Genomic DNA, 15,686 nt, shown 5'->3' with positions numbered 1-15,686 from the left:
TGGGGACTTGGGTGCTGCCAGCACCTGTTTTGGATTTGTGGAGATGAGTTCCAGAGAGCCAGCCACCAGAGAAGGTGAGTCTTGGGATTGTACCACTCCAGGGTCCCAGTCATCATTTTTTTTTTTTTTTTAAAGAAAGAGAGAGATTTATTTATTTGACAGGCAGAGATCACAAGTAGGCGAAGAGGCAGGCAGAGAGAGAGGAGGAAGCAGGCTCCCGGTCCCAGTCATCTTGAGGCTTACAGTGGAGACTGGCAATGACTTAACTGATCCTTCTTAAGTACAAGACATTCAGCTCTAGGTATTTTTCATGTTTCTCAGTTAATCCTGAAAATCCCATGAGATAAATACCATTAGGTCCTCTCAGCTTTATAGAGAATTCTGAGGCATAGGGAACTTAAGTTAACTGTAGTAGCTGAGCTGGGATTCAAACCCTTGCGGTCAAACTCCAGAGCCAGTGCTCTGAACTACATTATTATTTTGTCTCTAAGCCAGTGAGCAATTTCCCTTAATCAAACAAGTTTTGAGTTTGCTATCTTGTACTTTCAGCCAAATTATGTTAAGATGTATGCACTGTAGGTATACTAAGTAATACACTAATCAAAGTAAGGAAAAATACCTGAAAGTATGTCCAAAGCCACTTTATCTTCCTCCTTGAACTTGTTTCCCTTCCCTTTCTCACTAAATGACATTTTCATCCATACAAGATGAAATGAAATCTTGGGAGTCACTCTGGATCCCCTTCTTCCCAACTTCCACATGACCTCATTTTATATCCCAAACCACTTTATTCTACAATCACATACATGGCAGTTAAAATGGACAAAACCACATCTTTAAATCAGTTCCCTTCTCTTTATTCCCACAACTAATGCCCGAAGTCATACAAATGCCCTTAACCTTATTTAACCTTTTTGTGCCCTAGTATCTTCACCTGTAAAATGGGGTCAATCATACCTACCCTGCATAGGGCATTTGAGGAAGAATGGAAAACACTTAGCACAGTATTCAACAACTGTTAGGTATTTCTTTTAGGAACTAAACTCTTGTATGTGCTCATGGAGATTTACAATACTTTTATAGCAAAAACATGAACTGAAATGGAAGTCGTCAGATGAATACGACTTCGTATTTTTGCACTTCTCCAGGTGACTTTTCAACATAATATAAATTCTTAACGCCCACACACACACACACACACACACACAACCTCATCCCCACAAACCCAACAACCTTCAATCCCCCCCTCCTTATTCCCTATTAGCAGATATGTTACGGATTGCCATGTGTCTGAAAAGTATAGCACATTACACTAACATTTAAAATCAACTCCTTGATTATGTCAAATCAACTACTAGAACTTTAAGTTGTTAAAATAGCTCTTGTTCCGTGAATATTCAAAGGTACAAATTCATTTATTCATCAGAACATGAAAGAGTTAATGTATCTTATAGGTTACATACAAATATACATATTATTCATATTCCACTTCATATTAGATTCTTTTGCTTGATACCCAACTTTCATGTTGGTTTAATAAAACATAAAAATAATGCATATTGTAAGGATCAATTATAATTTAAGACAGCCACTCAGTGCTATCTATTAAAATACACACACACACACACACACACACACAGGAATATCAAAGTAGTATTAAACACTTCTCTTCATTAGGCTTCTAGGGAATGTAGCGAACGTAAGCTTATGGGTGGGTGTTTAAGACAAAAGAAACCTGAGTGGTTCTTTGTTAGATAGAAAAGAAAAATGTAATAATCAAAGCCCAGACTCCTAATTCTTTACATTTTTCTTTCCAACATTTATCTTTATTGCCTAGTTAATTAAGGTTCAAACTTGAAAGAAGAGCAAGGTAGTATATTAATAGTTACCCTAAAGGACTACTTCCCCTTACTGATTTTCTTACCTTGCATCCATGTTGTTTACTACATTAATACCTGAGCGGTATCAAGTATCAGGTCCTGTTAGAACCAAGAACCAGATTTCGGGCTTATAAACGAGAGATATATAATTTGTTTTCAAAAACAAAAGTAAAGCACAGGGAAGGGAAAGAGTAGTAAGGAATCACATTATTAAAACTTCAGAGGTTTTAGAAGTACCTTATTGATAATGGTAATAAACTGCAGGTCAGTGTTCCCTTCTGTCCTCAATGGTATTAAACCTAGGAATCTTGCCACACCAATACCTGTCCAGGTATTTGAACAGATTTCAGGCCCTTTATGAGAAAGAAAAACTTTAGTTTTAAACGCTGACCAACATTTTTATAGTGGTATATGGTTTTCTTTGATCCAAAGGATTAGGCAAACTTTGTTACCCACACATCTCACTTCGTCAGTGGTATTGATGTCCATCTTGGGGGTAAAAAATAAATAAATAAATAAAATAAAATAAAATCAGAAGGCTTCATCACAGTATCTAACAAAATCTGAATAAAGACTTTACTATAAAAATGACAGGGAAAATTAGGAAAATTTAGGACTATCCATAAAACTTCAGGACAGGAGAAACATTTTTCAACATGACAGGAAATCCAGAAGATGTCAAAACTGACAAGAGTTGACCATATAAAAATTTTTAAAAAGGTACAATCAAAAGATACCACAAATGTCAAAATATAGACACTGGGAAGAAATATTTGCAACACAAAAAATTTAGGTGTTAATATTCTCACTACAAAAATAAGTGCCAATTAAATTTTTTAATAAAATTAGCAGTTTATAGATGAGGAAATGCAAATAGCCGTTAAGCATTAAAAGAATGCTCAGAAAAGATCATGGACATGCCAAATTAAAACCATCAGACTGGCTAAAAAAAAAGTAAGATCAATATTATTAATTTACAGTACAAGTGGGGATATAGGATAATGGTGACCAATGGGGAGAGAAAATCACTGCAAGCTTGACTTCAGTAATACATGGTAACCTCTATCTATTTAAGTCTAACTACACATTATATGTAAGAACATTCACTACACTGATAGCAAAAAAATGACAACCTAACCTACCTACAGCGGTTGGTTAAGTTGGGAACTATTACACAGCAGGTGGCTATGCTACTGAAAATAAGACAAGGAAACAGATTTTACCATTAGAGCCCCGAGAAGGAACCAGTGGCCCTGCGTATAACTTTTCAGGTCAATGAGACAAATTAGATGGGGCACCTGGGTGGCTCAGTGGGTTAAGCCGCTGCCTTCGGCTCAGGTCATGATCTCGAGTTCCCAGAATCGAGTCCCGCATGGGGCTCTCTGCTCAGCAGGGAGCCTGCTTCCTCCTCTCTCTCTCTGCCTGCCTCTCTGCCTACTTGTGATCTCTCTCTGTCAAATAAATAAAATCTTAAAAAAAAAAAAAAAAAAAGAAACAAATTAGAGTTCTGACCTCCAGAGCTGATAGTAAATTTATGCTGTTTTAAGCCATTAAACCTGAAGCAATTTTTTTACAGCACCAAAAAGAAACATACAACATAATAAGGGGTAATAAAAGTAGTATGTGGACAATACGGTCTCCAGAAATTCCCTTACTGAAGTTTAATATAGGGAATATCAACAGGGAATTTGGTACCACCTAGGAACCCACTGTTGAGAGCAGTGCTAGGTACATAAAGAGACAAGTAATAAATAGCCTAGTATAGATAGGATTTAGAAAATTGTTTTTTAATTGAGGTATAACTTGACATATAATCTATCAGTTTCAGATACACAACATAATTAAATATTTAGATATACGGCAAAATGATTTCCTTTTCTCTGTATGAATTTTGGAGATTAGTAGAAATGGGCCTCTCACAACAGGATCTATCCTATCATAATTCATTTTCAGACAGCAGTTTCAACAAACTAGATTCTAAGTATCAAAATTTTTTTTTTTTTTTCAAAATTTCATTTTAATGAAGCAGATTCCTCTTAGGCACCCCAAGAAACCAATTTTCATTTTTGTGGAAATACATATACTACTAAGTTTGAAACTCCTCAGGTCAAAAGATCTAAGACATATATTCTAATGCTTTAGTGTTGTTTATAAACATGAACAGGATTCTAAGGTATGTCTCTACTCCCACTAGAAAATCAGATTAATAAAAAGTCTAATCACATAAAGGAATATAAAACTATTTATTGACCACTGTTTACCAGTATTTACAATAAAGTAAACAATATACAGTTGGATAACATTCTGACTACAAAGTTACTGTTTTTCCTGGTTTCTGCTGAACCAGTAACTCAAATACTGAAAAGACTGAGCCTACATGTCAGGAATGAACTGGGGTAAAGAAAAAACATGCAGGTGAAGAATTTGGATTATACAAGCCTGTCCACCCATTTACTCCAGCAGGTGCTAAACTGCCAACATCTCTAACCATCTGATTATGATTAGCTTCCATGAAGGAAGTTGTAGACAGTCCATGAATCATGACCTTTTAGTCAATACAGCCCAGAGAATTTCAACTTCTTAAAAAGGAATGGTTCACTAGAAGGAACCTTTACATGTCCATTTAACTAAAGTATTGCTTACCTAAGTAAAACACACAAGGACTTGTCTAGTTTTGTCATTTGGGTGGGGAGGTTGTTGGTAGTGATAAAATTTTCCTTTCAGGGATCTTGCAAATATACTTGCGTTTATATGGCTGTAGAGAAGGATATGGATTCTGATATGGCTGCTTTTAAATTGTCCAATTTAAATTGTTTACATTATATTTAAATTGTCCAATTAATTACAAAATTTGAAAGGTTAAGGCCTCAGGAAAAACTTCAGTTTAAGCGATTTATTTCTTAAAATGCTGAAAATGATAGCATCCCGGAAACATGGGCTTATCCATGGTTATAAAATGCTGTTTTTGTTTTGGTGAATGTTAAAAACAAAAACCACTTATGTATTTTAAGTATACACACAAAAAACCCCCTAAATAAACAAAAAACCCAGAATGGTCCTTAGGCATATAGGAGTTAAACACAAATTCTGACTGAGTAAAGACTATGAAGATTTCCCCCAACATTTAGAAAAGGTTCTCTAATGCAGGGGGATAATATATCATGGTCTCAAATATTCTTTTCCGATAAAGGAAGCAACTACAGAAAGCTTTTATTTGTTTAAAGTAACCAGTGCTATAGATGCAAAAACCCCAACAACTCCCCCAATACTACTTCAAAACAAACATATCAAACTTGATTTTCATTAGAATGTTATTTCTTCACACTAATAAATCAAAAAACAAAGACCCAGATTTTATATATATATATAAATATATATAAAAAGCAATGCAAACAATTATTGAGCTTCATCTTCTGGACAAGAATGCCAAGTTAGTCTCTCTTCATAAAAAGCAATTACAATTTGAGGACACTTCATGTTTGCCTCTTTTGCCAGCACCAAGTCTGCCTCATCTGAATCTTTCCTGTCGTGAGGGAAAAAAAATGCTCAGTCAAAAGTCTCAACTGTTTTTGCCAACTGAGAATCTTTCACTTAAATCATAATTCAATCAAAAGGTATTTAAGTGCTTCAGAAGGATGTGAAATTTGTGGCTGTGTTCCAGTAAAACTACATTTTCCAAAACAGGCCAATCTTTGCTTTAAAACACCATTAGCAAACAAAACCAACCACTCCCTCACCACCCCCCAAAAAACAAAAATCCTAGAATCATCTTTTCAGCAGATACCATCTAATGAGGAAAACTATAGAACCTTTTCTAGATAAGGCTTCACAAATTAAAATAAATAATCTACTCTCACTTTAAAATGTAATAGCAATCACCTACACACTTACCATTTCATGAGAAACATTAATTCTCCACTGCTATCTGTGGCACCAATTATTCGTTCAGGATCAAGACCTCTGGCAAAGCCTCTTGGTTTATCAGCCTGATTAAAAGATGTTAAATAACTATGTACATAAATGTTTCACCCACTTTCCATATTACAAACTAATAATATTAATTTCCCATTTGTTTTCATGAAATACAGCTTTCAAGTGAAAGTGGAAAAGAAATGACAAGAGAAAGAACCCTTATTTACTACTAAAACACAAATCCAGGTATCTAAAAGTATTCTGAATCTTGAGGCAAGAAAACAAATGCCCTTCTTTATCATAATACATCAAAAAACAGAACTATGTAGGCATACAAATTAATCCCTTTATTTCTGCTAGCTCATCAATAATTATGAATTCTTTCTAGTTAGGATTTCAAATCACTTTTAGGAATTTGTTTAAATTATTCACATATTTTTAAAACACACACAAAATACAAATAGCAAGATAGCAAAAACTTCAAAAGTCAGACTGATCAGTATTGTCATAAATCTCCATTATAGTATTAAGAAATATCTAGCATAAAACATGGTTTTGACCCCTAGAGATCCCTGAGACCTTTAGTAGGTGTCTGTTTATCTGCAAGGTCCCCCCCCTTTCATTTATCTTTGACTTTGGAGTACCTTCATATGCCTCCACTAAACAACATTAAGACAGCAAATCAAATGCAGAACTGTCTTAAGCTAGACACTGAAAAGACGTGCAAAACTGTAAAATGCCACTCTTCTCATTTAAAGTTATTTTTCATGATAACTTATGAACATACAATAGGTTTTGTCCTTCTTAACTGAATATACAAATGTTTCAGAACTTTGTTTTAATTTCTAACAGTTAGGATTGATGGTCATAACACATGCAAATAAAAGTTCTCTGGCATTCTCAAAATTCTAGAGTATTAAAGGAGTTCTGAGACCAATAAAGTTTGAGAACTGCTTATATTAAGAAATCCCTTCTCCCTACCAGACTTTTCTATCAATATCCCAGGTTCTGGAGCCAGATTACCTGACTTAGTTAGAATGAGGACTCTAAACTGTACTAACTGTGTAGCTCTGGGCAAGTTAATCTCTCTGTGGTTCAGGTTTATTACCTATAAAACAGGAACAATACTATCGGTCTCAGACATTTTGTAGTATAAAAAATGCAAATTAAGTTATGTAGAACACTGCTGGGCACACTCTAAGAACTCAGTGTAGGATAACTACTGTTACTAAACAGTGCTTCTGCTGAATATATGGTTGACTTTCAATTTATGTTTATGGATTCTTAACACTGTTACCTTTTTGCTTTGGCTGCTAAAGCATCCAGAACCAAATTTGTAGTGAACCTCTGCTTCTCATCTGGAAAATGGGGATAATACCTATAATCTTAGCAGATCTGCCATGAACATTTAACAGGTTATCTGTAAACTACTTGGCATCTAATTCAAATGATCCAATTTTAAACCCAAACACCGTATCAATAAATAACTTTATGTTTAGTTCCCAAGCCTAAATACTAATTCATTTTTTTTTTTTCTAAATACTAATTCAGAATCAAGACCATTTCCCAAATTGCTAGCAGGCATGGGAAATACAATGTTTTGGAATTGAGGGTTTAAACAAGTAGTTAGGTGTTTTGCCCAAAGCCACACACACACAAAGACTGGATCAAAATACTCATGTAGTTAATGAACCAGCTGTCTCAATTCACACCAAAATATATTTTAAAAATTTCTAGTGCTAAAGATTTATATACTTCAAAATCAAAATGTTGTTTGGCAATATTCTGAAAAAACAAAGGTCACATGTGAAAGCAGGTTCTGGTGGTCAGTGTCACTGTGGTCTATAAGGATCTATAAGGTCTACCAGGATGTGCCATGTGGATTGTTTTTACTATATTGTAAGGGACTGCAATGATATAATCGTATTTAAGACTGCCAGTCCTGGATCACAGGAAATGGCTCATCAGGGATCAAATCCATGAATCTACTCAAAATAACACTAGCACAACAATGTAAGTAGTATACGCACTTATTACTGAACATTTATATGATGGAGGCTAGATCATGCCTATTCTTTTCGTCTTAAATATTAAGCATTTAAAATATTTGAAATTTTAAAAGTATCTTAAATGCATTCTAAAAATCAAGCCATCAACCTTTCACCAAGTCAGTGTGCTAGGCAATATCTTATACTTACAGCATCTCTTTTCTTCTTTGATTTGCTATCATCAGATTCACTGTCAGATAAAGATTTTCTTTTTGTACCATCTTTTTCTTTACCAGCTTTTTGAGAGTTAAGAAATGCTTCAATTAACTCTGGACAATCTAGATTTTCTTCAGGCTCCCAAGTATTGTCAGCACTGGGTTTGGTTAAAAAAAAAAAAAAAAATCAATTAAATATGATTCATCACCATTATCCATGTTCATTTAACATATATCTGGAAAAAAAAAAAAGTCTGCTATACTGCAGATGCTTACCATTTTCTCCCTATCCCCACATTCTTTTGAGAAAATCTGCTTATACTTCCTGGGTCTACTTTCTTAGCTTCTAGTAAGTGGGCAGTCTGCTGTATCACCTCCAAGTTGACTATACCTGCTCTAGCAGAATAAATGGAACTAGTATTTTCCCAAGTTACATAGACAACCCACTTCAGAATTTCTCTACAAAGGCTTTTGAAAAATGTTGATTCCCTATTCCCACCCCAAATTACTTTATCAGATCAGTTAGATTATGCCTCCGGTTGGGACCTTCAACACCATGTTTGAAAACACAAAAAATCTAAGGCATTCTATATGTGAGACAGTATTTTCAACTTCTGCTGCATACTCAAATTTGGCAATGATAAAAAGCAGGTGTTGGCAACCCAAAAGTCAAATGCAGCTTTTGTATGTTGGGCAACTAAAAATGCTTTCCACATTTTTAATTGGGAAAAAATTTCAAAATGACAATTATAGGAAATGAGGGCCCATTCATTAGAAAAAGCTGTCCTCGTTTGTTTAACAAATTGTCTACTGCTGCTTTTGTACTATATTTGCAAAGTTGAGTAATTATAAGAGGTCTACAGCCCACAAAACGTTAAGTATTTACTACATGATTCTTTAAGGAAGAAGTTTGGCAACCTCTGATATAGTGCTGAGATGACTATTTTCATGTGTTTTTCAGAGGGACTGCAAAGAAAATGAGTATCAATTACCAAACGTGAATGTCAGATAATCCTACACTAGTGATATGCTTGTTCACTTAAAGACTCTATTGACCAATGTGGAGTTCGAACTCACTACTCCCAAGATCAAGAACTACATGCTTTACTTAACTGAGCCAGCCAGGTGCCCTGTAGGCTTGCTAACTTTGTGTACTGTGATCCAGAAAGCCTTTACAGAACAAGATAGAATGAAATTAATCATTTTAGAGCCGTTGGAAAAGAAAGGTAGTTAACTTCTGGTTACAGCTTGGGTCTTCTGATATGCTAAGATGCTAAAACTGGCAAATCTGAATCAGAGGACAGAGGACAAAAGAGCTGAAACAGAGCCTCCATTTTGTAGTGTTCCTTTCATTACAGACTTCTATATTACCTAATACATTGTACTGCAGATAGTAGGTTCTTAGCCATACTAATGGCCTTAAGTTTGAAAAAAAGAGGGAGACAAGGAGTTAAGTTCCTCAACATTTTATGGGCTAGACAGAGACAAATAGCATTTAATGTCTCATGAGATTCCAAAACAACAAAAAACCCATCATATAATGGTAATCAATTTTTTGGCATACTAACTAAATCTAATTTTAGAATAGTTCAGGACTTACTTTACTTTGTTCTGCTATCTGTAGGAAATTTTTCTAGTGGTAAATTATGAACTTACACTGTATTTAAGAGCTCAACTAAGGATATTAGAAGGATAAAATAAAGAATCTTAAACTTCCCCTCAACCTGTAATCCCCAAATTGCTATGGAGACATCTTTAAAATGTAAATGGTGGGGCATGTAGTAGGTAACAGATATTCAAAGCATAAATATTTGACTAGCACACTCTCCCTTCTCTGCCATGCTCAGAAAACTGTTGTCTATCTCTACCTATCCATTTTCAATAAGTCACTGACCACAGAGCCTTGCTGTTTTTGTGGTATAAGGCAGAAAAATCAAAGTAGATTTAGCACACGATAAATGTTAAGTATAAGACTGGAGTTTTTGCGTGAGTTATTCACAATACAGCTAACGTTATAATAATTGTAAGAGCAATTAGTAACAAGGAACATAAAGAACTAAGGAGCTTAAAAAATGCCCACACCACTTCTTAGGAGATTAGGATACAGTAAACCTACTGCCTGGTCTAAGTCATGGATGATAAGCACTTCTGTTCAACACCCACCAGTCTACTTTATATATAGCTTCAATATTTTTAGTGTCCTTTGTAAGAAAACAATGTCCATTAGATATTCTAATCAGTACAATATCTTACACTAAAATGCACTATATAATAGACTGCACTCCTATAAATTTGATTCTCCAAGGCAATCAACTAATTTCAAATCTGATTGGTTATGACTGTAGGCTAAAAGCATGACTTTTTATTATTTTAAAAAATTTTTAGAATTAACATGTAATGTATTATTTGTCCCAGGGGTACAAGATGTGACTTTTTAAACGGATCTCAAAGTACCTTGGATCAAAGGTGTCTTTACGTGTAAAGAAATCTATGAGAAAATGGATTTTAAAAACCCAGACTAAAAGCAAATTCTAAATGTCACTTTGATGCAGTTAAACATATAATAAAAGCACCAGGTTTCTTACTCTGTAAAACCCTTCCACTTCAGGAAATACTCCACCTTCCCATTCACTACACGTCGGTCCAGTACTTTTTCCACCACAAATTCTTCAGGCTCTGCCTCTTCTACTTTTTTACTCTTTCCATTCTGTTTCTTTCCCATTTTTTGCTAAAATAAAACAAAAAAGACCTAAGAAACATCTTTTTTCATTTTTTGGTATATTTTAAAGACTAAATTATTTACATTATCATTGCATCTGACATCTATATTTTTACTTCTATATCCCAAGGCAGACACATTCTGAAAAGATAAAAGTCAATAGATAATCAAAAAGAATACTTAATCCCATTTTAGCTCAAACCTATCACCCATCCTCATGGCTGAAATAATAAAAATAATCAAAAACACTATGTGGAAAATAGTGTTTATCTTTTCCAAATCTAATGCCTTACCTAGTCTACAAGACCAAATTTATTTATTAGAGTTTGCACTCATTTTAACTACAACATAGCAACAAACAACTAGAAAGTATTAGACAATGGTACGAAGAGAATAAATACTAATAAGAGACCTTATTAAGTGAACCATAGTCCCATTAAAAAACTATAGCCTCCAAACACTAACAATCCTATTTTTCAATACCAATACTAATTTCTCAATACTCAATACCAATGTCAAAAGTCTCACTTATACAGAAAGAGGTAAGTGCAGAATCCTGACATCAATTGTAGAGTAAACTAAGAAGACCACTAATAGGTTAAAAAGGACACTATCATTGTTCCATAATGTCTATATATATTATTATAGATCACATGGAACAAAATTATAATGTCACTTGAAGAGGCCAGAATACTGGATTTTAATTCTCTAATGTAAAATCCTTCTTTCTTGGTTTCTCAGGTGTTAAAAGGTAGCCCAGAAAATCCACTTTATAAACAAATTTTTAGATTAGTTTTTTCTTTTTTGTATTAACAGTATGAGAAAAGCCAAAAGACCAAGCTAAAATCAGTATTTCCCAGTAACTCACGTTATGAATTGAAAGCAGATAAAACAAAAACGTGAAATGGTTAATTAGAAGAGACTAAGGAGGGGATATCTGTTAATTTTAAAATAATTTCAATGGCATTATTAAAAAAAAACTCAATTGCCAAGTCATTAAAATCATACAAGCAGAAAAGTAACAACAGCAGTGACTCAATATTGCAAAAGGACATTAAAATTATGTAATTATTGAGAGGTGTACACACTTATAAAAAGTAAAAATTCTCTAGAATTTAAAATAACGCAGCAAACATCTGATTTTGTTGGGTATCATCTCCAAGTTAGGCTTTACAATTTTCTTCTTATAATTTTCATTAGTCAAGACACTTGGGTATTGCAACCAGTCAGAGAGCTCTTTGCTTCTGTACAGTACAAAGAACGGTAGCAAGAGAAAAGAAAAACTATCGTAGATAAAAGCCTACTCGATGCTGATCCTAAGTGATAAACAAATTAACTATGTTCATGAAAGTAAGAGATTAATAAAGAGAATAACAAAAATAAACACAAAGTGAAAAGAATAAACACGAAGATTAAAAAACCTTAGCACAAAAAGATGAAGTATTTACCACGGCACTCACAAGCAGTGAGCAGTTACCAGTGTTCACCTTTTTCTTTTCAAAAGAAAACTCACCCACATTCCCACCTAAACTAACACACCTCACCTCTCAAAATTCAAAGGTAGATTAAGAAAAATTTTCAAAGTTGTCAATTTATGATCCTTTAACAAAGGATCAGGTATTTAAGTGTCACTCAGACACTGAAGACTACCAAAACTGTCTGCCAAAGCAACCTAAGCATCTATGTTTGCTTTCTTTATCTTTATTCATCCTCAAAGTCGCAGGGACAGCTAGTTCCTTCTTCCAATACCTGAAGGTCACAGGTAACCATACAGTCAATTCAATCATCTACACTTTGGTTTACTGCTTATGAAATTTGAAGTACAGTTCAATCCTGAGGGAGCACAGAACATGCTTTGTGCATTTTCCACTGATGGCTTTGCTGGGAATCATCTGTGCCACAGACTTTGTTTCTTATTTAAATGTTTCCCAGGATATTTGAGTAAAATGTGCAACATTATGATGGCAAAAACTGAAAACCAAACTTGTCTTTAATGTGAAACCCAAGGGGAGAATATACAAACCAAAACCCAATCTTTTGCTTTATTTAGATGTTAATACTGGCCTTTAATATGATTGCAATTATTGGTGAAATGTGTTAGAATTACTGTGAGAACGTTATTTTGAATTTCACAATTTTTATGTATTTCAGTGTTTTCAAAAAGTCTAACTTGATATGCCTGAACATACATTAAGTCTTTACATATTCACAGAAGTTTTAATAAAGTGTTAAGAATGCAAACTTAGGGTTTAAGAAAGTGGAGAAACAATTTAATTGCTCAAAAGATCCAGATCTAGTCTTCCTGGACACAGATTTGATTTTGTTTATTTTGTTATTTTTTAAAAAATGGCAATGATTTGAATTTAAGGGGTTTATGTATTTTAGAATAAGTCTGAAACGGGACAACATGAGCAAAGTAATTGAATGACCTTTGTTCCAATCTAGGTGTATAAGGTTCCTGTTCTTTAAGCAATACTGAAAATACCTGGTTTCTCTAGAATTCATCACAGGGTGAGTTAGGAACTGTTACGCCAAACAGCAAGGGCTTTACAGCATTGTCTGTTAATGCTCCTTCCATGTTGCAAAAGTTTATTTTTATTTCAAGATAAAAATACTTTTAAGAGTATTTAAAAACTCATTGTGCTATCCTCCCAAGATTAGGTTTCTCTAATTGGATTAAGACACTATTAAGCCAAGTCAGTAAGTATCTCAATGCAATGATTTCATTTTCGCCTCTAACTCTCCCCATTACATGGGGGAGAGGAGACTGGGAAATACATGTGGCTGTAAATATCTCAACTACAGAGATGCTAAGTTATAATTTTTGGGAAAAAAATTTGAGTTAGATCCTTACATATTTTAGGTTTTCATTAACTTACCAATGTAGTTTTATTGGAGGCCATTTTTTATTGCAGACTTGAAGAGCTATTACTAAAAAAATGCATGACAGTTAAGAAGTTTGCATGACAGAAAAAAGGTAGCTAAACACAAGTTTTGTTTGGATTCCAACCCCCACCTATGTATCGTATACTGTAAAACTTGTACTCAAACCCAGAGATGCAGGTTTGAGATCCTGCGTTATTAGGGATCTATGCCTGCTGAGTACATCAGTGCTCTAACCAGGTGGGTCTAGAAAACCTTATAGTGGGTACGCTAATATCTGAGATAGTTTTACAAAGGAAAAAAAGAGCACAATTTTTTTTTTCCAATTTAAATCCAATTTATGTCATACCCAGCCTTTTTAAGAAAATGGCCAAATAATTTGGTTCAAATTCGACGTGACCACCCAATTACAATGATAAATTATTGTGAATTTTCCCTTTAGACCTTATAACAGTCCAAAGAGGCGCCTATATAACCCCAACTTGGTTTCTTAGAAACCCTGCCCCTTTATAATCACTAGTTTAAAAACTGAAAAAGGAAAAACACCATATCGAGATGCTTCAGTCCCATTACGTGCCACTTTCAAAAAACAAACCACCTCTTCTATCTGCTCCCCTTAAGCCCCACCCTGCTTAGCGAGGCCTAAACACCCGGCCCCTGCCCCCCACCCAGGAGCGCGGGCCTCGTGGTCAGCCCATCCGCGGGGAGAAACAAAGGCCGCGGCCCGGGGGCTCAAGGGCACTGCACCACCGGGCCCGCGTTCTCCCCCACCCGGCGGTAGCCACGTAACGGAGCGCCCGCCGCAGCCTCGGAACAGCGGGCCGCGCTGATGCGGGAGAACGCACCGCCCTCACTAGAGGCCCCAGTCGCCGACCCAGGCCGTGAGGGGGAGGAGGACCCCTCATCTTGATCGCGGATGGGGGAGGGGAAAAGGAAATGCGCTTTGTCTAGAAATAAGGCGGCTGTCGCCACTGCTCTCTAACCTCTCTAGGATAGTCTCGCTCTCCCCCTCCCCCACCACTAACTCCAGGCGCAGGCCCAGCGCCAGGCCCGCCGCGGGGTCTCCGCTCGACTCACCGCTGCTTCCCGCCAGCTCCCCACTCGGGGTCGGGTGGGGAAGGGCGGAAAGCGGGGAGCTGGGTGGCGGGGATCCCTGGGGCGCAGGCGGTATTTTAGGCACCACAACCGAGTAGAGAGAGAGAGAGAAAGAAAGACACCGACTTCACCGCCTCCGAGCTGCTCCGGGTCCCGGGTCTGCGGCGTCTCCGGCCCTGCGCGCCTCAAGCTCCAGCCACATCCGAGGGGGAGGGGGCTGGGGAGCTGCGCGCTGGGCAGCCGCTGGAAGGGGGGTGGTGGTGGCACCGCCCACGCCGGGCGGCCGCGAGGGGCGGGGCGGGCGGGTGCGCGCGCCCGGCGGGGGGAGGGGCCGAGCGCCGCGCCCGCCGGGAACCCGAGCCCGGGGCAGGTGGAAGGCTGCGGCGGCGCGGCACTTACCGTTCGCGGCGTGGCACCTGGTGGTCCCCGGAGGGGAGGGAAAGGGAAGTAGAGACGAGGACAGAAACTGATCTTCTAGACGGAGGCGTTTCTGCTTCGCAGCAGCAGCAGCGCCTGGCGCCAAAACTGGGCTCCGCCCACTTCTCGCCCCTCTTAGTGGGTGCCTCCAAACGCCAGGGGTGAGGGAGTGAAGAGAAACTTGGTTGGGGAGAATTGGGAGCTAAGAAGGAGTGCCCCTCGCAGACCACTCTTTCCAAAGACCTCTCTTAAACCCGAGGGGGGGGGACTCCCAAAATCGTTGGTCAGAAATAGGTTGGTGGAGCGGGAAGTGTAACGTGTTGACTAGGAGTCGCTTCGGGTGTTTCCGGAAGGGGCCGAGTCAGTCCTCAGCGCGGGTTGAGAGTTAAGGGAGGGAAATCGCAGGGGCGAGGCCGCTAAGATTATTCTGGCGGGATATCAGGGGCGGGGCGCGGGAGGCTCGGATTATCAGAGGCTTTGCGACGGGGACCACCTCCCGGGTTGAGGGGGCTGGACTTTAGGACTGTGCTTTAAGCTCCTCCCGACAGCGTTAATTTCAAACTGCGCGACCGTTTTT

At 37.3% G+C, this 15,686-nt stretch overlaps 1 protein-coding gene across 4 annotated transcripts; it reads right to left on the bottom strand.

Annotated features, from left to right (window-relative positions):
* Window positions 1-4,104: 4,104 nt before the first annotated feature.
* On the bottom strand, window positions 4,105-15,427 carry CBX3 (chromobox 3). Of its 4 annotated transcripts, none has more exons than XM_044246257.1 (6): window positions 15,092-15,427; window positions 13,594-13,645; window positions 10,581-10,723; window positions 7,991-8,153; window positions 5,772-5,866; window positions 4,105-5,403 (listed from the first exon to the last, which is right to left on the bottom strand). In XM_044246257.1, the coding sequence occupies exons 2-6, from the start codon at window positions 13,615-13,617 to the stop codon at window positions 5,277-5,279; spliced, it is 552 nt and encodes a 183-aa protein (XP_044102192.1). In that variant the 5' UTR covers window positions 13,618-13,645; window positions 15,092-15,427; the 3' UTR covers window positions 4,105-5,276. The 4 variants fall into 4 exon arrangements, with proteins under 4 accessions (XP_044102192.1, XP_044102190.1, XP_044102191.1 ...); XM_044246255.1 differs by lacking the exon at window positions 15,092-15,427 and adding an exon at window positions 14,819-14,918; XM_044246256.1 differs by lacking the exon at window positions 15,092-15,427 and adding an exon at window positions 14,675-14,812.
* Between the last annotated feature and the right edge of the window lie 259 nt (window positions 15,428-15,686).

The sequence above is a fragment of the Neovison vison genome, chromosome 4 (assembly GCF_020171115.1).
Source record: "Neovison vison isolate M4711 chromosome 4, ASM_NN_V1, whole genome shotgun sequence".
Classification (NCBI taxonomy): Eukaryota; Metazoa; Chordata; class Mammalia; order Carnivora; family Mustelidae; genus Neogale; species Neogale vison.
This window is presented reverse-complemented; position numbering and strand designations above follow the sequence as displayed.

Coding starts and splice junctions, on each gene's coding strand:
- CBX3 (XM_044246257.1), bottom strand. CDS start 13,617: ATGGCCTCCAATAAAACTACATTG. Junction 10,724..13,593: donor CCTCCAATAAAACTACATTG/GTAAGTTAATGA, acceptor GTTTTATTTTAG/CAAAAAATGGGAAAGAAACA. Junction 8,154..10,580: donor AAGTGGAAGGGTTTTACAGA/GTAAGAAACCTG, acceptor AACCAAACCCAG/TGCTGACAATACTTGGGAGC.